The sequence below is a fragment of the Mytilus californianus genome, unplaced genomic scaffold, assembly GCF_021869535.1.
Source record: "Mytilus californianus isolate M0D057914Y unplaced genomic scaffold, xbMytCali1.0.p SCAF_37, whole genome shotgun sequence".
Taxonomy (NCBI): domain Eukaryota; kingdom Metazoa; phylum Mollusca; class Bivalvia; order Mytilida; family Mytilidae; genus Mytilus; species Mytilus californianus.
Window position 1 is genome coordinate 569206 of NW_026262687.1, and position 24574 is coordinate 593779.

At 31.6% G+C, this 24574-nt stretch overlaps 1 protein-coding gene across 3 annotated transcripts in view; it reads left to right on the top strand.

The window, feature by feature from the left end:
• LOC127736802 (tropomyosin alpha-3 chain-like) overlaps positions 1–24574 on the top strand; it is a 53692-nt gene that overhangs the window by 21638 nt on the left and 7480 nt on the right. For all 3 annotated transcript variants that reach the window (XM_052247401.1, XM_052247402.1, XM_052247400.1), the window contains exons 5-10: positions 1539–1691; positions 7260–7337; positions 8125–8331; positions 9454–9617; positions 12354–12433; positions 12824–12930. In XM_052247401.1, the coding sequence (XP_052103361.1) occupies positions 1539–1691; positions 7260–7337; positions 8125–8331; positions 9454–9617; positions 12354–12433; positions 12824–12930 (789 nt within the window). The remainder of the gene's footprint in view (positions 1–1538; positions 1692–7259; positions 7338–8124; positions 8332–9453; positions 9618–12353; positions 12434–12823; positions 12931–24574) is intronic.

Below are 24574 nucleotides of genomic sequence, written 5' to 3' on the forward strand. Positions count from 1 at the left end.
ATTCGACTGCATCATTCGAGTTATTCTGAATTAATTTCGCTACTATTTGAAGCTTGCTTTAAATCCATTGTCCTTCTCATCATGAGTCGGTTTTTGATTAAACGGCTGTAGAGAAATAGAACTGTAATGTGCCCCATTTGTCCGTCGAATATAAATTATCTCATGTCATGTGACCAACAGTTTATATTGAATTATCAAGAGCAGATACAGACATTTATTAGGGAGAGGTCACGATATCACCGTACAAACTGTTATCAAAAATCAATATTGTTCCAGTGATAGTTATGTTATAACTATTGTCATAATTGAAGAAATTTTTTATCTTGGCATTGCACTAGGTCATGTTTTTATCTGACTGCTAATAATTTCTTTACACTAAACCAATTGAATGTTGAAAGTGTAATGATTGATAACTTAGTCTTAGATGCATGATTTTCCTTATTCGTTGTTATTGGCTTTGATTAAACTGACAGTGACTGCGAGTATTCTTAGATCTGTACAAAGTGGCTTTACGTTGTTGGGATGTACCCAGCAACGTCACTTAGATGTATTTCTATATGTATCCATCTGACGAGTTAATCCTTTTTTCAACTGACTTGTATAATTCGTTCTGATCTTGTATTGTTACACCTACACTCTCTCCGGTTAAGGGAGAGTTGGGATATCGCTTACATATTTAACGCCGCCACATTCTCTATGTATGCGCCTGTCCAAAGTCAGGAGCCTGTAGTTCAGGGGTTGTTGTTTGTTGCTGTATTACATATTTGTCTTTTTTTCATTTGTTTGGCATATTAGTTTTGCTGTTCATTTTTTGTACATAAATTAGATCGTTAGTTTTCTCGTGGGAATTGTTTTACATTTGTGATTTCGGGGCCTTTTATAGCTGACTATGCGGTATGGGCTTTGCTCATTGTTGAAGGCCGTATGGTGACCTATAGCTGTTATGTCTGTGTCATTTGGTCTCTGGTGGAGAGTTGTCTCTTTGGCAATCATACCACATCTTCCTTTGTTATATACATGACTTATAAAACTGATTTCATTTACGTTTTTCGTAGATACCTGCGTGCAAACATAACTAAAATCACATCAATCTTTAAATATAAATCATGATGCACGTGGATTAGTTAAATTGTATATTTCCCAATATTGTCATGGAAAAACTGTGCTTTGGCTCTTGCCTAAGATTGTCTCGTTCACAAGGATCCTCAACCCAGTCGAAATATTCGATTAGTCAAATACAAGCATGTGCGTTATTAGTATATCTAGGATTCAACCCCTAATAGAGCACAACACATACAATAAACTCGTACACAAGCCCGTCAGTGTTATATCAAGGTAGTTGTAATGGAAAATCGCCATATAGTTTAGATCAACATAATATGAATAACACATTATATTAATAATGAAAACATGTAAGATATAAGGTATGTTTGCATTGTACATTCATTTGTGTATAATCCGAAAATGTATTTATAGAGGGCAAGGAATACGTTATATACATGTAATGATATGTGATCATTTTTTTATTGTATGTCTAGCGGCTACAAGCAGTTCAACAAGAATTTACTAAAGAACAGCTTATTTCTGTATCAGTGGGAGACATTTGCAGAGCAATATCAAGTCTACAAGACACATTTCGTTCTAGGATAAAAAAAGCAACGGCGAGCTTGGTGGAAATATTTCAAGAAGAGGTAAATACTGAGGAAACCAAAGTAGGCAACAAAAATAAAATAGAGATAAAGAAGTCAAAGCCTTGTATTGACAATCTTGAAGATAATAAAAAGCATTTTTTTTTAATTTAAATCCATTGATTCTATTATTCAAAATTTATGCTCTCTATTTTGATAACATAGATTCACTTATAAATCTTAACCATCTACAACATTAAAAGTTTTTTTTTTATCATACGTCAGTAAAATCGCACGTCAAAAAAGAAAACAAATCTACAATTTCAAACTGAAACGTCGAAGTTAAGATGTGATCACTACTGCAATGTAATTACCATGACATCGTTTAAGGTCAAGATGTTACAAACGTTTTGAAAACAGGACAAACAAAACTGTATTGCCATCTATTGAAAATATTTGGAAGCAGAGTCGTCAGATTAATTAAGATTCTCTTTCGTCGCTTGTTAAAACTAGTGTAAAAAGAGGAAATTGTGACCTTTCAATAGCAGATTATAATCTTAATTAAATAGAACTGTCGTTTCCCTATCTCATTTAGTTTTGGGATGTGTTAATACCGTTTCACATCCACTCTGTGATTTTATTAGAATATATTTCTATTTGAATCTATTTGAGAAGGTAATGATTTTCATATTGAGGTGTAAACCCTTGTGGGGTTGGTAATTAATTGACATCTAACTAATACCCATCAAAAAGCAAAAGACTGGGATCTCAATGATGTTTTTATTCAGAGTAAAGAAAGGCCCTAATACAAATTGACAAGCAACCGTCACTGTACGATATGATACATATAGGTAAATTGTTTTTATAGTATACAATTGAGGTTTTGCACATTTTCGGAAAATGCAACTTCATATTTCGAAATTGCTGACTAAACATACTAGTACACTTTGGAAATTTTATACAAGCAATTTGTTTCTTCCAAGAAACACTTGAACTTTCGTATTTATATGCTAAGTATTTAATAAAAACGGTTGTTCTCTATTTATACACGAAAGATATATGTCATAAGATCTGCTTTATAATTTTTATTAAACAGTTTTACCGCGTCTTTATAGAATTAAAGTTTAAGGATATAAATAATTTTAAGAGGTTAACGGAAAATTTTGAGTTAACAAATAGATAAACTGAATACAACCAACATACACTGACATGTTTCTGAGTTGCATGGTAACAGTAGATTAAACAATATTGAAAACATTTAGAATCACAATTTTACTCATTCAATTCATTTTTTTTTCGTTCACCTATCAACCGACTCAATCATTTCGGATAAAAAAAAACGAATGTGGCTCTAGTTACTGTTGAAATTTAAATATTTGTTATTGCAAAGTGTCCCCAAATTTCTGCATTTACTTAAATTATATTTACCTGCATGCAGATTTCGAATAGCCCAATGAAAACCAATATGAAAAATGAATAGGTTGCCATACCAAAAAAAGAAACACATATACAGATAGCAGTATTCAATCATCTTTGTAAAGAGAAGGCTATAATTCCGAGCAGGAAAAGAAGTTATTGGTCCTGATTTACAAAGAATTGGGGGGAAATTCTCATAAATTACCATGATTACTACGAACAATGTATTTGATTAGCAATTATACAATTCCTACGGTTGTTGCCTTATATATTGATAAAAAATAATTGAACAACGAAATGTATTCATTGTATCTACTAATTATGAGATTAACTTTTAACTACTCGTTAAAGTTATTCAAAGTATTATTTCAAGTTGAACTACATACTATTAGCATTGCAATGTACACATTGTTATTCTCATGATTCACCTTTATACAGTGGTTAGAGAGAGGCAAAAAAAAACTAAAGGGACTTTTAAACATATAACGCGTAATAACAAACAGATAACAATAGATAGAAAAACTAAAGACTGAGCAGCATAATCAGTCTCATTCGGTAGTTCATATTCTGGGGAAAAGAGGTCTGGAATGTGGTTATAACATTTGTAAGTATCCGTTTTCTTACAGTTAGAATAAGGTTTTGACGAAACTGTTGTATTGTTTAAATCTGTAAAATAATACGATATATGATAGTTTTGAAATCAGCCTTTTAAGAAAATGAACATAGACGCAGTGACCGTAACTCGATATTTTGTTTACAAGACATTCCAGCTGTTTCCGTTCATAGGTTTAACCTTCTGAAATACTTTAAGTTTAGAAAATACCTGTATCATTTCCACTATTATTACTGAAAGATATGAACATAATTTTACTGGATAGTATGGAACGCCAAAACTGTCTTGGTATGCCCATTTTCAGTTTATGATGTGAATTTACCTTTATATGATATGCACTTGGCATTATATGATGTGAAAACACCTTTATATGATGTACAGATATCCTTATATGATGTGCAAACATACTAATATGATGTGCATATATACTTACATGATGTGTTTATATACTTATATGATGTGTAAATGTTCTTATATGATGTGCACACATTCTTATATGATGTGCAAACGTTCTTATATGATGTGCAAATATCCTTATATGATGTGCAAATGTACCTCCAATAGATTTATGGGGATATGATTGGTTAACGGACTACACATGGTGACTATATATATTTGGTATAGGGTGCCCTAAAAAATACATGGTAAGTTACCATGTTGAGTTACTTCCCTTTCACAACATAAAAAGGAATCTGAAAGGTTTAAACAGACGACGAAACTGATAATGAACGAATGAAATACATTCATAAAATAAACTTAAAGCTAACACATTGTTATTGTTGACATTTGTTTTGTGTATATACAAATGGAAGTTGTTTCTTAAACATGTTAAAACTAAGTATTGAAAACTTAATCACTTTGATAGGCCGATAGTCTAAATACCACATGTGAAGACAGTCGGTAAGATAAATTCGTTACATGGTGTGCTAGTGACCTAATACGATATATATTGGGTCAGTTAATTCCATATGCTTTCATCCCATATGTAATCTACTGACTCCATATATATCGTATTAGGTATAACGAATTTATCTTACCGACTGTCTTCACATGTGGTATTTAGACACACCATGTATCTAAAATTATGTGATGTGCACATATACTTATTTGATGTGCAAATATCCTTATATGATGTGCATTTTCCCTTATATTGTGTGCATTTTGCCTTATATTATGTGCAAACATATTTATATCATGTGCAAACATCTTTATACATGTTATATGATGTGGTTGTGTCATTATATTATGTGCTTGTAATCTAATATCTTAAGTTGTTAAACCCATTTGTCTTATGGTCAACACTCTCATTGTGTTTAATGAAAAAATCCGCGAATCGTCAATCTAGTCTTTTGCACAATACAGTATGCCGTCATATGTCCTTTTCTGGTGTCAAACTTTAACATCAAACATTTTAAGACTTTTTTTATGCTTCAGAATGTAATTAAATTTGACAAAAAGAAGATTTCCATGTGAAAAGTGTGAGTGTTTTGTATAGTACTGACGAAAGCACATAATGTATGTCCATTGTCATGGACGAAAGATTCATCGTCGTAACCTTTGACAGTCAGCAATGACATAATGAGTAGCCAATGGAAATGTTGTAATGTCGTCTTATGATGCTGGATAAACCAATCAGATTAACGCGGATTTTCGTATCACTTTTTCATGTCACACTCCGTGCAGTGTGATACGAGACATTTCTATTCATTCAAGAAATAGATAACAGGCCCCCAACCATAAGAGAAACGCCATAACATTATACGGCGGTAAATCCATAACTATGAACAACTGAATACCACCTTTCTATTCCAAAAATAAAATTAAAAAAAAGCTCCATTAATTTCTTCCACAAGAGAAATCGCCATAACATTATAAGGCAGCAAATCTTTAACTATGGACAATTGAATACCACCTTTCTATTCAAAAAACGTAAAAGCTTCATTAATTTCTTCCTACCCCCTGTTTTTTGGGGTTTGAAATGACCGGTTCATTACATGACTCATTACCCTATCAATGTCCGATTTCTTTCCATTTGTGTGTCTATCTTGAGAAAAATAATATAAAAAGAGAAACCTGAACAGCCTAAATGATCAGCAAGGCAAATTTAACAAAAAAATTAACATACTGATAATTCATATCTGAACTTCTTATAGAAAAAACGCTAACGCTAGGTATAAAGATATTAACAAATATAATACCTACACCTGTTGAAGTGAGCATACAGCATCTTTAAGTTCATAGCTTTCATCGTATGGTTATTATTGTAGACTCCGTATGTTCATTATTGTAGATCTATCCATTAAAACTAAACTTTGCAATTGATATTTTGACAATTTTCCAACAATAGCTGATGTGATTTGTTTCATCTTAAAAAGAGGTACCAACATACCAAGGTTTATATCTTTTCAAATCTCTACCATTTTCCAAACTACAGCTACCGATTTGTATCAGGTTTATATTAATTCCGCAGAAGCAGATCGGAATCAGTTATGACGTAGACAGTAATCAGTCTAATGGTAATCATGTTCATTTACCAAGACGACCATAAAAGCACATCCAAAAATGAGATTTTGGCTTCATATAATGAAGTAAATCGAACACAATCACATAAGGTAACATGCACATAATATAACGACACAACCACATCATATGAAGATGTGTGTACAAAATATAAGGAAAATGCATATCATATAAAGATACTTGCACATAATATAAGTATATTTGTACATCATATAAGTATATGTGCATATCATATAAGTACATTTGCACATCATACAAGGATATTTGCACATCATATAAAAATGTTTGCACATCCTTAAAAAATGTTTTCACAACATGTAAGTATATTTCCACATCATAGAAAGATGTTTAGACATCATATAATGATACTTGCACATAATATAATGATATTTGCACATCATATAAAGGGATTTGCACATCATATAATAACAGGTGCACATCATATAAAGGTATAGCACAGCATATACTGAAAACGATCATAACAAGACAGTTTTGGCGTTAAAGAAGATATCTTTAAGATGATTCTATATCACTACCACTTGTCAGAGCCATTCGTAGTAGGATTGCTCATAATCTATTATTCCACTTCCAGTTTTTTTTTCAAAACAAAGTTTTCATTTTATAAATTCAGTAAACGTATTACCTATTGTATATGTGGGATTATTTCAATGGCTCAGTAACACAACAACGTAACGAAATACAAGAAATATATACGTCAGTTAGTGGTTATCAACAATTCAAAACAATATGATGAGCTCTTTTACACTATTATTTCAATGATTGAAACTGTTGGTTTCGGATGAAACGGATCATTAAAAAAATTTAAGAAACAGGTCTGGTGTATTATGAAATGGAGACCTTTCACACATATAATGTCAGGAATAGGTTTTTTTTTATTAAACTGGATATGTCTTTTTAATGTACATTATAAAATAAAATTGGCTGACAACTTTGAAGGGAACTTCTCACTTGAAATAAGAGAAACATATAAGTTATCAATTTAGGTTTTTTTTTCAACAAAAAAAGTTGTAGTTTCAATTTGTTGAGTAGGACCTAAAAAAACATGTGATTCTTTTTCGCAGACTTCGAAATTTGAAAAAACAGAGAGAGCTCAGTATGAGCAATTTATTCAGCAATCCACGGAAAAATTCACCAAAGAGGTAAGTAAATATAGCAATAACCGATACATTTATCGATAGTAATGTTGTTACGTCAAATAAAAACAAAACTTCAATACATATGTTTTGATTTGAGCGTCACTGATAAGCCTTATGTAGACAACACGGGAAACTGTCGCACAACTTTTAAACCGAGCACGTATGTTGAAGATCAGTCTATGAGCTCTTTTTACAATTTGAAAATCTTTTTTAGACTAATTAGACTTAAAATTCGACAATTTTACGCTTCCGTCTTTTATAGATATTCAGAATATGCCAATATATGATACTAAAGAACAAGACACAAAAAGTGGCAATTTTAGTAGATGACGACACCAATTAAGTAAGATCGACTTTTATGGCTACCAATTTGCAAAAACATCCATCTTGAGGTACTAATAGTTCCAAAATATAAATAATGCCAATACATAATTGTTTAGGAAAAAACTGACATATGTTTGTATATGCTAAATTACTCGAAACACTACGGGTTTTATCAACAATTACAGTAGAACGTTATGCTTTTTGGAACAACCCATTTGAATATATTGTTTTATATTGGACTTTCAATTGTTTTCAAGTGTGTACAACTGATAATCCGTATGTAGACAAATTACGCTTCAGAACTGTTGTTACAAAATTGTATGCCTGTGATCGTATGCAGCAAATAACATCATACAATATGATTATTTACATTATACGTTTCAGAAAAAAAATACATCGAAAAATATCTCCTAGATGAAATATATTTATCTTTTCTATACCATGTATTCTGGTTCTATATTACTAGCTTGACTTGATACGTAAAGACGCTGCTAGCGATATTTTGTCTGAACAGACAAAATATGAAGCAATGCTGCAGTCAATGAGAGAACAGCACGAATTAGATATCAAAACCAAAATAGATAATCATAGCAGAGACATCAAAGTACTTATGGAGCATCACTCTTCGAATATGACAAAAAAATCTGAAAGAATTAGAGAACTGGTAGAGGAGGTAGGTTAACCTGGGAACATTTACTAAAGACTTTGGCAGGTTCTTAATTTATCGACCCCACATACTCTACACTTATAAAAACATCTTCTCCTTCCACAAAATGAGGTTACACCATCACATATTATAATTTAGAACTAGAATATTGCTGTACATTATATGTCAAACGTATCCACTTGAATTTTTTTTTCGTTTCATCAAAAAAAAAAAAAAAAATAAGTGTTGTGCTACTTGGTTTCCTTTGTTACTAGTAATTTAAATATCACCCGTTTAAATATTAACATGTTTTTAAATAATTAATTCCTTCTAGTTATCTGACTAAAATATACAATGGAAGAAGCGCACATGCAAATACCCGAAAATGCTAGAGCAAAACACTGTCCAAATAATAGGACTACTTTGTTAGTATAAAACGTTAAATCACAAAAGTACTGAACTTCGAGGAAACTTCAAAACGGAAAGTACCATATCAAATGGCAAAATCAAAAGTTATAACACATTAAACGTATGGACAACGAACTGTCATATTCCTGACTTGGTACAGGCATTTTTGTTATGTAGAAAATTGTAGAATAAACCAGGTTTTATAGCTAGATAAACCTCTAACTTGTAATCCATTATCTTGACAACGATGTGTGAAAAAAACAAACAAACTTAATAGGTAAAAATGTCAAAAAATAGGGATATACGACAACAACACAATGACGGGTTGTATGCTTTACAAACAACAGCAACACTTGGAGCCAGCTAGTTTGATGACATTCACAATAAAAATTTGTTTCAAATATTTTTCAAAATCTGTAACATAGAATATACAATGTCATTTTCCTCGCTCTGATGGAACTTCGGAATAACACAATAACCTTTCACTGTCGGAAAATATATAATGTATTACCATTTACTACATACCAGAGGAATGGTACAAATGTAAGCTATAATCCAATTTTATCTTATTTCCCAAGTTAGGACTTACACTTGTTATAATTTACTACACTGTACTTGATTCTTTTCCACACGTAATTCTTGTAGAATAAACGTATAAAAATACATGAATTAATTTTAATGTTATAAAGAAGTCAAGCTAAAATATTATATTGAATGCTTTAATTTCAAATTATGTTGTAGAAACGAACGCTGACCGAAACTATTCAACGGTTTGAAAGTGAACTCAATCTTGCAAAGAAACAGACTATGAAAATTATTGTTCGATTGTCAGACATTGAAGATGTTGATGAAGTGCGTTTCCACCTTGATCTTTACAGAAAATGCATTACCATTTTGGAAAACTTGTACGTTTCAAAAACTATCTCATCCAAAATGGTTTTACACATATGAAATCAAAATGCTTTATTTCAACACGTTTTTGTTGCACATATCGTTAACTTGTACTTGGCTGAGCATAACCGAAAGTTCATACTTTATATATACTTGTTAACAAAAGAAACGATACAAGACAGTATTTTTGCCATATATATTGAACTTAGTATCAAAAGCAAATAATTGCCCAAATGGTCTAATATTTACAAAGTGTTATTTCTTATCAAAACCATTGATTTAAGGGAAATACGCGAATTATTATTTTGAATTTTTGTTATTTCAAAAGTCGTAATTTCACCCCAAAAAAAAAAAAAATCGATATTAATATTTGAAACTATGAACTCAAATGAGGGCTGCGTAGTATTTTGAACGTCTTTGCGTATTTTAATACTTTTTTCTCATCTTTGTGAAATTAAGTACCGACTTTTGTCATTATTTTCGGCAAAATTAATTTGACCCTTGTGTTCAATAACACCGTATTTTCTCACTTTTCAATTTGGTCAGATTCTTTTAATAATATGCATTTGCTGTGCAACTGAGTGTTTTTTCATTAGATAACTTAACAGTTTTTCCTCTTTATCATTATTTATCATACATTTTAGTTCAAACTTGTGTATTGTTACTTCTGTTGAATAGTATATTTAAAAGGTATAAAGACAAAAAACACAAAGAATTGCATGTTTAAAACTAAAAGCGCTTTCAGTCGATTATGCAGACAGTTAATGAAGTTACTATGTTGTAAAATATGGTTCCTGGCGTCGCATAATAAAAGAGCTGTATTTTTTTCGGTTTGGATTGTTTATCCGAATACAGCATTCCTTTTTGATATCTTATGAAATTATGATTGCATATTTTATAAACGTCAAAAAAAAGGGATTTTACCAAACTGCAACTACCAAAATAGTTACTGCAAATGTCAGCTCTGACTGTATGTCTATATTCAAGTTTAATGTAAGTGAATACTTTAAATGTCAACACAACAATGTTAAATCTGCAAATTTGCGAAAGCAAATCTGTGTACTAACATCGACGAGGTTCGAGCTCATGCTTTTGCGATATCAAGACAAAACCACCTGCACTGTGTCTAGCGCTAGTGTTACTTTTCCTCATCAGTGGATGTTAGACATGTTACACATTACATGGTATAATAGGCACGAAGATTGAATTGATTGCAGTTTAGCTTAGTAATACATTGTTGTATGTGATTAAATATCCTATCACTGCATCTAGTGTCATAAGATATTAATCCATTAGAGACAGCTATTTTTTTAAATTCCAAATGCAGGGCTTGCCAAGCGTTTTTAATATTCAAAATTTTACTGTCGAGGGTGAAAAATATCGTAATGCACGAAATTTGGAGATGAAATCTGTTTCTCTAAAGATTTTAAGAAGAGAGATGCAGACAATCATAATCCTGAAGAAAAAAAGATGAGTTCTTTTTATGTGACGTCATCTGGCATGGTCGCCTTTTAAGCTGACCTGGCCCGAAGCGCAAAGTGAGCTTTTCTCATCACTTGGCATCCGTCGTCTGTCGTCCGTCGTCGTCGGCGTCTCTTGACGTTTACAAAAATCTTTTCCTCTGAAACCACTGGGACAAATTTAACCATAGTTAACCACAATCATGACTAGGGTATCTTTTTCAAAAAATGCTTCTGATGATCCCGCTTGCCAACCAAGATGTCCAACATTGCTAAAAATAGAGCATAGGGGTAAAATGCAGTTTTTGGCTTATATCTCTGAAACTAAAGCATTTATAGCAAAAATGTTCATCAGGTTAAGATCTATCTGCCCTCAAATTGTCAGATGAATCAGACAACCCGTTGTTGGGTTGCTGCACCTGAATTGGTAATTTTAAGGATATTTTGCAGTTTTTGGCTAATATCTTAAATATTATTATAGATAGAGATAAACTATTAACAAAGTGAGATCTACAAATAAGTCAACCTGATCAAAATAGTAAATCTACCCCTTAAGAAGTTATTGCCCTTTATATTCATTTTTTAACAATTTTTCGTAAATTTTTGTAATAGTTTCTATAAGTCTTCTCCTGAACAACTGAGACACATTTAACCAAACTTGGCCATAATCAACATTAGGATATCTATTATAACAAATGTGTCCGATGACCTTGCCTGCCAACTAACATGACTGGCATGGTTAAAAATAGAACTTAGAGAAAAGGGCAGTTTTTGACTTATATCTCTGAAGCAAAAGTATAACGGTTGCATTATTTCGTGGATCAATTGTAAATAAAAAATATCAGGTGAGCGACAAAGGCTCCTTTGAGCATCTAGTTGCAAGACGTCACAACGGAATATCAGCAGAAAGCAAGAACATAAGATGTCATAATTGAATGTTGACCTATTGTCAACGGACCACACGTTGATTAAATAGAAATAATCAACAGGTTAGGACAAGTATAGATGTAGTAAGAATTGTGAAATATATGTATAAACTTCTAAAAAGTGTTCACAACACTGACATATAAACCAAGTATGTATTAGGTCTGATTTGGGGATTTCATCACCACTACATCCATTGGTGATTTGATTTCGAATCGTCTTCTTGAAAATAAAACAAACATGAAACATATTCGGGATTTATTGTGGAGCCTTGTCGTCAAATTTTAAGATAAAAAGTAAATAAACATTTTCAGTTTTAGCTGGTTCTAACATGTCTAAAATCTGCATTCGAATTTTTTATTACAGAGATGGAAAAGGTGACATAACAATTACTGCTAAGGAAATTGAGGTCCTTTGGAGAAAAGTAATGGAGTGGCAGGAAGAAGGTTCTATATATTATTATTTACTGACTTTGTTTTGTAATACGGGAAAATATTGAAAAAAAAATGAAAGAAAAACGAAAGGAAGGAATTTTTCATTGCTTTGTCGGTCTATTTTTTTACTGATGAGTTAAAATGCTCCTTTTCGTATCAGTTGCCTCTCTTAAATTATCGTCAGAAAGACGTGTACTGTCACATATCTTTATCTTCTGATTAAAAGTAAACGAAACTCAATCTTGGTATTTATTTCAAACCTTTAAGAAACTGTTTAAAAACAAAACAAGAAAAGATAAGAAAACGATCATGTATTTGAAGCTTACATCCACTTTTTAAAATCTATAAAAAGGGGTTAAATATTGCAATTTTTTATATATTTACTAACTTTGATCTTTTAAGATATTCCGGACAGTATCAAGGAAGTGCTAGACGAGTTTACAGAGAAGTTATCAATACATAGATCACATCTGCATTTTGAAGACAACAATGACAAAACTTTCCAAAAGGTAAATACGTTATGTCCATGAACAGGATAACACACGCTAAGGGATTAAACGTCAAATATAATAGAATATGCAATTTGTTTTTATGCCATAGGTACACATGTAGTCTCTATGGTTAACATGAACATATATCGTACTAAATTTGACATTTTTTTCTAATAGTACTATCGAGAATGAATGGCTGCCTCATGTCTTGACATTTTCCTCGTATTGATACAATAGACGACTTCAGACTTAAATATATGACTCACGTAATTCTCATTTAAATTTCAAATTTCGCAACAGATATAAATCTCCTTTGAAACATTACGCTCGTTGATGTTCACACTTTATGGATTGCATACACAATACTGGTTTTTGTATACAACATTTGCTGCAAAAGCTGTTATTTAGAAAGGCTGAACTCGTAGCTAGGTAGATATTACACTCACTATCACGAATTGATTGACCATACAAATTGTCTGTGTATTAACTTACAAGTGACATGATTGTACCAACCTAGTTCTCTTAAACAGATAGTCGTCTGATTTGTCAATTTACAGATGGTATCGTCTTCTCAAATATATGTTGACCCACATTGTAATTGAGTGTGGATATACATGGCAAGTGCAGTGTTATTATATGGTGACACTACCACATGATCGGTTCGCTCTATCTGAAGTTCATGTTTTGTTTCTTAAATAAGCTTGTCTTTCTAATCAGTTTGTGATATTTTGAACATTAGATATCTACTTTGCCCCTATCTGCGTTTATTGAAATTATATATTGCTTGAGGCGTTGTATAGAAGAACCGGTTGAAAAAATTTATTTCGACTGTCCTTACTGTCCTATCTTAAATTCAGTCATAACTAGTTCTTTGTTCAATGTGATATCAGCGTTTCAAATAGGAAAAAATGTTTTTTTTAGTATTTCTGCAAACGGTAGGAAAACATCATACATCATCAATCGTTACAACCAACTGAATTTTTACTTTGTAATTGCAGAATGTGGGATTTTCGTTATATTTTATTTTTGTTTGTTTAATTTATAATTTGGCGTTTGATTGGCTAGTAAATACTCTATGACTTACAATAGCTTATTGATAATTTGCAGATTGTTGTATTATAGGCAGTGTTTTGCATATCAATTACATTCATTTTCAGTACGATGTAATGGCATTAGGGTTTACACTCAGATGGTTTCCGTTAATTTGTTATGCTTGTGTACTTTGTTTTATTGACATAGAATAATTGTTTTGACATGAATATCAGTGTATTGAAATTTGAAGTAAAATTCAGAATGGACATGCGGAATATGTCAAAGATACAACAACCTGACCAAAGACTAGATAAATGCCGAAGGCCACCAATGTAAACCTAAGCTTTAAATCGTTAGAAATATTTCCGTAATTGTGCGTTTTTTTATCCGTACTATTATAAAACTCAACTGTCTAATTTATTAGAAATTACAATATTATGATAAATAACATTTTGGGATAACCATCATAGCACAGCATCCAAATAAAATACATAAACTAAGCATAAAGTATTTACCAAATTGAATACAAATGTTAATGTTTTACAATCCTTTTTATTAAGTCCAAAGAATATTCCCAAACCTTTATCAGTTCTTGTGTCCACTTATTTGTTTTAACTTTATCGTTGTAAGAATTTAAATTACCGAGCCATATTCCCTCTGTTTTTTTCGATAAACATTTAGGCCTGAAAGTGACCCACAAATTTCGATAACATTCAAAGTTAACTTAACTTCAGAAGTTTGGATCTGTTTTGAAATTTAGCATTGACAGTTTCTATTAATGTCGGGGCAGGTTTTTTTAAATTCAAATGACAGCAATATTCAAACACAATGACTACCAAATTTTGTCAACATCAATCCAGAGTGCCGGAATGTCCCTTGTTATTCAATATTTTGACGCATCACAAAAAGTCAGCAGTTTAATATTTCAAGCTGTCTCGTATAAAAACAATATGTCACCGCATTAACCTAAATCTGACCATGTTTGTACTTCATCATGAAAATTTATATACAAAATGTTGTCTGTATCAATTTAAGGTGCCAGTATGTCCTTTGTTTATTGAAAATATTGACTTGTCACAAAAAATCAGTAGTTTTGTTGCTTCCGGCTTGCATTTTTAACACTTATATGTGATCCCATCAACCAAAATCTGACCATGTTTGCATTTTTTATAACCATGTATTTAGCCCCATGATAAATCAGTAATTTTGTAAATCAGGAGGTCTTGCATGATACAAGTATATTATCATGATCATCTATATTGCTAAATGAATAGAGTTGAAATTGGGTGTCGCGTTTTCTTCTTTTACATACAATCCACGAATATTGTGTTATACCACAAAGGAGTAATGACCAGCGAAGTTTATTATGTGTTCATTTCAAGATCTTATGAGGGGTATTTAGGGGTTACAATCGGAAAAAAAGCGTGACGTTCGGCTCTGAAATTTACGTGCCGTCATCATTTCCGTCGTTGCACGTCTGTCCGGCACAATTAAATTTTGTTTCGTAGCAGAAACGGTAAATATTGACCTTACACTGAAACACTTGATGTTACACATTCCCTTGACGCTCTCAGCAATTTAACAACATATTTTTACACGTCAAGAGCTTTTCCTTCCGGGGAAACGCACCAATTTAACATGTAAAGGTTGGGGGATTACTTCAGTTTTCCGTTAAAAATGGGAACCAAACTGCGGCTGGAATGTGACCCACCCCCATTCATATATTAATGTTTACCGGTAAAAATCGGGTACCGAAGTGCGGCTAGAATGTGACCTATCCCCGTTCATATATTAATGCGTAAAATGTTCAGCCAACACATATATGAAGGTGATTCTGAGCACGGAAACACCAGAAATCAGGTGCGAATCCAGGATTTAATGTTAGGGTGGGCTGCATAAAATATTGTTCTGCGGAGCGAAGCATGTTGCGATATACTTTGGGGTAAACTAGCAAACATTTACGTGTCGTCATCGTTTCCGCTTTGTCTGCAAGTATTATGGTCTGCTCAGCAAAAAGTATACCTAAAAGGGTGGGGGACTACTTCGTTTTTCGGTTAAAATAGGTACATAAGTGGGACTGGAATGTGACACCCCATTCATATATTAATGGATAAAATGTTCAGCCTACTCATATATTGGGTGATTCTGAGCACGAAAACACCTGCAATCAGATGCGGATTGACCTTACACTGAAACACTTTGTGATACACATTCCCTAAACAGCCTCAGCAATTTACAAGAGATTTTTACACGTCAAGAACTTTTCCTTCCGGGGGAACCGCAGCATTTCAACATGAAAAGGGTGAAGGGATTATTTCGGTTTTCGGTTAAAAATGGGTACAGAAGTGCGACTAGAAAGTGCCCCCCAACCCATTAATATTAATGCAGACAATGTTCAGCCCACTTATATATAGGGATGGTACTTAGCATAGAAACACTTGAAATCAGGTGCTGATAAAAAAAACTGGCAGAATGAGCAATTCGAACTTTTACATAACTTTTTAAGATACGGTATATCATAGTAAAACGCAATAGCTGTAACAATTTATAAACCATTATGGATGAGCTTGCATTGGTTTCTTGTTAGTACAATAGAAAGGAGACTGCGTGGTTTTATTTTAGTATATTTGGTATTTAGCTGCATTAACAGTCGCACTAGCCGTTGAAATCTTTGGAATTTTCTAGAAAGGTAAGATACTGTACAATTTATTTTTATCATTAAAAGGTTACAACCTAAATTGTGTTGTAAACAATATTAGACGCAAATCAAAAGACACGTGATATTGCTTTTGTAATAAAGACAATGAATAACTGTTAACAATTACATGCACACTAAAACGTGTGAAAAGCTATGTCTTAAGTAGAAACACCAAGTAAACAAATTATTTTGGTACACGTGAAATAATCTTCATGAGTATCTAAACCGCCTCATATGTATTTGCGTGGCTATTAATTTTTTCAAAGTCAAACCCACAATTGAAGGTTTGCAAATATTTTTTTCTGATTTCTGACACGCGAATGCACTAAACGGAAACGTTTTGCTTGAACACGGTATTTAATTAAATCATTTATTATTTGTAATCATGCGGCTAGTCTTTTGTTTAATTCAATTTTGTGCATTTTATATTTCATATCTATGCTATTTGTCTTTCATACACTGAAATGATAAAGTGATAAACTAGCTTACCCGTACAAAAGGCTGGATACTAATATATTTACATGAACATAAACACTGATTTTGTTTTTATTAAATATGCCAAAGAGTTTCAAAATGCAGAAGGTAGGAACATGGCATGCAAAAGTATGTTTGTAATTTTGTCTACTTTGCAAAATATTTTTGTCATTTTTCAAGTGAAACGATCAATCCCGATATAAAAAAAAACTCTTTGAAATGTTTATCTTAACCATGTTTCTTTCATGGTGATTTAATCATTAAAAATTATATTTTCTTCAATGAATATAAAAATAAATTTTGAAATAAAGGTCCTCTAGACGGTAACTAGAAAAATGAAGATTATTCATGGTTCCCATAGATCTGTATGTATTGCATACTTATGCAAGCATATTAAAGCAACTTTAGTAGCTTGTTTAAAGTCTTTGAATCTTTGTGACTCATGATGTTTTCAATGTCCAGATCCGACAATGAGGATTTTTTCTAAGCGGCCACTATATTTTTCCAAGATGTAAACAGGCTATATAACGTCTCTAGCTTGATATCATTTTGACGTGAAAATGTAAACAAAAAACAGTCATGTTTTGCTATGCACTAATTTGCGTACGAACATATTCCCGAAGTGTAATTGTGCCTACATGCAATATCCAAAACAGTTATTTTGCCTACACAATATTTGCCATAGGAAAATGGGGTTATTATCCTCGAAAGAGTAAACAAAAACATACAGTAATATCTTAATTATTTCATTAGTAGTTGATATAGTAAAGTATAATATTAATCAAATATATTCAATTTGAAACAATTATTGAAACAGTTTTAATGATATACTGATAACTGTTACAGATGTCTGTTATACCGAAATTATCACCGATGCTTCGCGTCTGTTGTGTGTCCTCTGTCACACATCGTCTGTCATCGTGTACCACATTGTCCACTATTATGTCGATTGTGACTCTATCCGTCAGGATACCATCTTGTACAATATAGCTGAAAAATAAAACTGTGAAAAAAGACTAATGTCCTAAACCCCGTTGAAGAAAAATGTATGACTCATGACAGTTAAGAAAATAAATGTTCCTTCTGTCAATTGTACAAACTTTCTTAGACAAATCATGTGATTAGTTATTGCCTTGTCACGACGATTGTTATTATTTGTTTGGCGTATGGCCATTTTTATTGATAGTTAGACAGTCATGTTTTATTGCAAAAAGCATGAGCTAAAAACTTATGCGAAAAAGTCAAAATGACCGAAAGGGTGAGTTGACTCGTTTTAGGAGCAATTGTCCTTATATGATGATTTTATTTTACAGGAAAGCTGTTCAATACTATAGTATCAGATTTGCAAATTGCTTCGGGAATACTAAATAGGTAAACTTGCCGTAATACAAATAATTTGACAATTGTAAACACTGTTATTTCTGAAGCTAGAACACTAGATCTAAGATAAATTAAATTGATAACAATAAAAGCGGGCCCATAGAATTTCTAAAAATGTGGATATATTTGTCCTTAGCAAACAGATGTTAAATTATTGTATACCATTTGTATTTGTCAACGTTTTCTTTGCCAGACGTTTGAATTTCCGAAATAGCTACTTGCGTATGAATATAAGTCAGATTCTAATTGACAAGGGGACGTAAAGTAAACATATTAACGGTGACCTATATTTGTAAATGTCTGTGTCATTTGGTCTCTTGTGGATAGTCGTTTCATTGGCAATCATACCGCATCTTCTTTTTTATATTAAAACGATTTTGACAAAAGAGGTTTTAAACAGAAGTTTTAATATTGTTTTACCCCAATTGTCTATTCTCTCTGAAGGAGATGATATATACTCAAACGAAAATAAGACGGCTGTTTAAAATAGGTTATTATGACCGTTGGAAATGTTTAGTCTGCCAATTCTTTACGACAATCTACGAATACTGTCGGTTTGATATAGCGTCAACATTTTTTATAATAATCAAGATCAATATCGATGACCTTCTTGTTAGCCAACTCACATGTTATGCTTAATTTATTAAACACCTTTGTTTTCCTTATAAAAAATGAATTTTCAAAAAGGCTTACAGGATTTATTTGTTATAAATGATAGATACATTCAATAAACACATATGTTTTTTTTAATAATATTAATTGATTGACATAATGCCATCTCAAATATTTCCCCCAATAGTTTAGTCCTGAATAGCAGTGACAGTGCGTTTGCATCGTGTATGTATGCATCGTGGTACATAATTCAATTTTGGGATACACTGATTTCAATTAAACACAATAATCTAGCAAAATTAAAGTTGTTCAATAGGTTTTAATCGGTAAGATGACATATGTGAAACATGAATGTCAACTAGACAAACATCAGTAAAAAGACATAATGACAAACCCGTTATGTCATTGAATCAATTTTTAATCTTCCCGGAACAGCACTATATTAATCTCACAAACAACATGAAAATAAAGGTTCCCTACTTGATGTTTCCATTATCTCAAGATCATTTGTGGTCGTTATCAAAAGTTTTTACTATTGCCAAAACAATCGAGAATTGCAAACTGATCAAATTAAAAGGTAATCTAAGACTTTATTATATTACTTTGTATTTTGGTGTTTTAAATGTGATGTGCTGGAATCCGAGGGTTACAATTTATTTGATGCACGTTGCGATATCTCAAGTATTATTAATTTTGAAATAATATGTCATTATTAGCAAGCAATTTGACCATTTTTCTCAAACTCATTAATATCGCTATTAAATCGTTGAGTTGCATGTCAATAACTTTATTAAATCCGTATATAGGTGAATTTCAATTTAACTTCTACTTTAGAAATGGGTTACACATGTACTAGATGTGTCAGCTACATTAAAATAAAATAAAGGAAGTCAACATTAAAAGTGTCACAAGGTTGAAGTGTTTGGTTGACTGATTCGATCCACAAAACAATCAATCTTATACAGATTAAAACGATGATCAATATTCTTTTTATCCTCTAATATGAAATCATACTCACCTTGAAAAATTCATTTGCACGTGCGAGCTATCCGTTTATATGTAGTTTTTTTACCGTTCGGTAGACTTAGGAAGACATTTCGATGATTAATTGGATGGCGTCTAGGTACACACAACATGCTTATACATATTATCAATTTGATGTATTGATTTTTTTAAAATTGTGTGTGAATTGTATATACGTTTACGTATAGTATAACTAAATTATAAGTATATGAGTCAAATCGGTGAACAATTAGTTGACAGCAAATGTCCTTTAAGAGAAGTACAGGTATTTGTTCATAGTTTTCTAGTATATATATTGTTGACCTTTAGTTCGGTATCAGTGGCATGATGTTGTGTGCTCGAGCTGTCTTGTTTTAATTTGGATTTTTTCAATATCAATAACTCTTCTGTATGCAAGCCCAATGACTGTATATCTCTGAAAGCAGTGACAGCGATGAACTGAAATTTGTAGTATCTTTTATTATGATTCGTATATATGTCACAGGGCTTGTGAGTCCCACTTAGGACAGAATAACAATGCCCTACCTCACATCTATTGACATAACATTGGTGAGATAAAAGTAAAGCAAAGTATATATAGGAAGCAAACCAATACAAAATCTGCTGAAAATAAGATGTGTATCACCTGTTTGTAGTTATGATAGTATAATGCAAATAACCATACTTTGAAAAGGTTATATAATATTTATCTGCTGGAAAAAACTGAATATAATTCAATTCAAATGGGTTTGTATGCATGCGACATTTAATTTGATCTTTATGTGAAGATGGGATTACACAGTTGCTAAGCATGTAAAACTATTGAGAAGCTTATTGAAAGGTGGAACAAAATATTTATAAGAAGAACAATTTCCTCGACTGAACCATTCTCAACGCAAAAAATCATGCATATAAATGCAAAACGATGGTTTACGTTTTTTTTTACAAAGATATACGTGAACATACCTGCAGTAATCTTCCTTTAATCATATTAGTGATTGTTTGTGTATTTATATTCATATTATTCGTTTATGTTTATATTGATATCTGTCATTTGAGAATTTGTTTTCGTCGGAGGGCATATCGATTGTTATTTACATGGAGTGTAATCAAAAATACATACACATTGTTTTTTGCGTTATAGCTATAAAATGCTCATGCATTGTTAAATTATTTGTGTATACTTGTTCATAATGTTGACATACTATGAGTATGTGCTTAATCAAATATGATAATTTCAGTGAAATCGCTGAAGAAATGCACTCTAATTATAAACCTAATGCACCTATTATAACAACCTTATAATTCATATATAAGCCAGGTTGAAATTGTGACACATTTCAGTGGCTAATGCATACTGCTCGCCACATTGTATGTTATACCTGGTGGTAAACATACGAAAGTTTAAGATTCGCATATATAATATTCGAAAAGTTGAAATGTCGAATTAAACAAGCTTGAATGTTGTAGTTTTTTTTTTAAAGTTAAAACATTGAAACAAACATTTTGATTATAAATTCAAACTTTGAAATTGTCGATACCCAAAAATCTTTTTTTTTTTTTTTATAATGAATAGACTTTTTAAAACAACTTGCTAGTAAAACATACACACGTGTACGGATAGATATCACAAGAAGAATATTAATATCACATACCACTAGATAATATATAGTAAATTTTGAACATAACCTGTATAAAAAAAAACAAGAAATTCTTATTTTTTTGTTATTTCAAATTTAATTAGCACAGTATTTGATTAATAAAAATGAAGACAAATTTGTTTATAACCAGGGGCGCCAGTATTCTAATATATTCATTTTCAGTAATTGTTTGAAAGATTTGTTTTTCTAAGATCGGGTTTTGCCTCAAATATTTTTGAATCGCACTTAATGTAACAATACAATATTATTTTGTTTTGTAAACAAAGTATTTTGCAATCAAAATTATCGGTTATTTTTACATAATACAAGTAAATACTTTTCAAAATACCGAATGGCCAATTTTTAAATTCAAAGGTAATTAAACCTTTTTTATTTCACAAATCCAATTATATAATATATGTAACTGTTTCCAAAGCTATATTGAAAGCTCTATACTGGAACCAGCAAATATTGTATGTTCTATCCTGTTATATAAAAAAAAATGTTCTTTCGAGCAATATTAACTTGTGCCTTACTCAATACCAAATACATTTTTTTACATGTATTAACGTTCTCACTAGAATAAATGATATATCACTAAGTATGGTAGTTAGATCTGTACGAATCACATTACAAAAGGGACATGACAGCATACGTTGACGATGATGTTTTTTACAAAACTATCAAGACTGTAAACGTTTGTAATAAGATTTGGATCTTTAAACATATTTACCTCAAACATCAGTTTACGTTTTGCTCGTATAGTGCAGTATATTTATATTTGTAAAAAAATTGAAAACAACACGTTTAATAATTTCATGCGTCCGAAGAGCTTTTCTTGATTTACCGTCATCAGGAACGCTCAAAGCCAAACATTTGAAATCCGAGGATGTATAAGTACCGAAATAGTTGAAGAGCTATATGACAAAAATACCTAAAATAATAGCCAAATTCATCTAAGGTCAATTTTGCCTGAGGGAGTTGAAACCTTAGTTTCTTTATAATTTCGAAATTTATAAACGGACAATTTTAGAAAGGTTAAGTGAATATACTTTTTCAATGTTTTGGTCTTTGGAAAATGTTGTTTGTGCTGTATTTAGTCCCCTCTACCTAGAAATTTGTTTTACATGCACATGTATAAGAATTGCTGTTTTTTCTAACGCAATCATAGGTTTGAACGTTGTTTTCAAATTCGACTTTTATATTTATAAGATGTTTTCATTTTATTAAAGGAAACACGGTCAATTTTCCACTACTTTACGTTTCTAAATGTTCGCTGACATCTTGTATTCGTATGGTTGGATCTAGTTTATAATGCCTGTGAATACGGACTCTTTGACAAATTGAATTACCAATCTTTCTGGTGTACTATTCCTACTAAGTATACGATACAGTGAATGAGTTTTACCATTTTGCAATTAATGTTTGTATTTTGAACAATGTTTTTGCTGTTTAATAATGTTATTTGCAACATCATTTCCATATATTCACAAAGACCACATCTAGGGTCATTACATTTTGAAACTTTGTATTTTATTCCAGTTTGGGTATAAAGTTTAGCTCTTGTTAAAATTAATTTTAGATTTCGAGGAAGTCTTTCACTTTTCTGGATTTTGTCTGAGTGAAAAGCGTTTTTTTTTTTTTAATTTTTTTTCGTCTTTTGTAAAACCGGAAAATTTGCTTGAGGACGTTGAATATGTCAAGATTACATGGGTTATGAGTGCTAAAAAACGGAATAAGTTTTGTACTTGTCACTCTATGTATATACTGAACTCATGTTGGTTATTAAAATCTTCATATGTAGACAATCTTTAATACGAAGTTGAGCAATTTGACCTTTACATGATTTCATTCAGAGTATGCTTAAAGGTTAAAGAAGTTGTTTCTTAATTATGCCATTTCTATGTAGTATGTTTCGAATTCGAATAAAGAATATATATATATAAATACAAGACTAAATCTTTTATCATCTTTTTATCGTTTCTGTATATGCTTAGTGCACTGATGAATTATTTTTTTACGATAAAACATTGAATTCAACTACTAGTATTTACATCTCACATTCAGATATTTATATATGTTATTGTATTATACTTGCCTTCGGGTTTATATGATCCGTTCATCCTATTTTGACTCCTCAAAATTCAAGAGTCTATCCTAAATTGAGGTAAATTGTATGGCTTTCCAAATACCGTTTCGATTCCTAACATCACTGAAGAGACATTAATTGTCGAAATCCGGATATTGTGTACAAAAACCTTTGCACCTTTTGTTTGCGGTATACCATCTTTTCCCGCAAGTCTATTGTTTTCTGTTTAGTATTAAATTTTTAGTTAAGATCCATTTATTTTATCGGTGATCCGTTTATTTGGCAATCACCAATGGCAGTCAGCAGGGTTTAAGAACATTTGTTGTTTGACCTGTTAGTCAAATGCGTTTTGTTAAAATATACGGTTTCACTTTTTTGATCTTTTGGAAAATGTTGTTTGTGCTGTATTTAGACCCCTCTAACAAGAAATTTGTTTTGCATGCACACGTAAAAAATTGCGATTTTTATCCAACGCAATCATAGGTTTGAACGTTGTTTTCAATTTAGACTTGTTTATATTTTTTTCGTTTGGGCTTGTATTATATTTGCCTTCGGGTTTATATGATCCGTTCATCCTTATTTGACTCCTCAAAATTCGAGAGTCTATCCTAAATTGAGGTAAATTACATGGCCTTCCAAATACTGTTTCGATTCCTAACATCACTGATGAGACATTAATTGTCGAAATCCGGATATGGTGTACACAAATCTTTGCACCTTTGTTTGCGGTATACC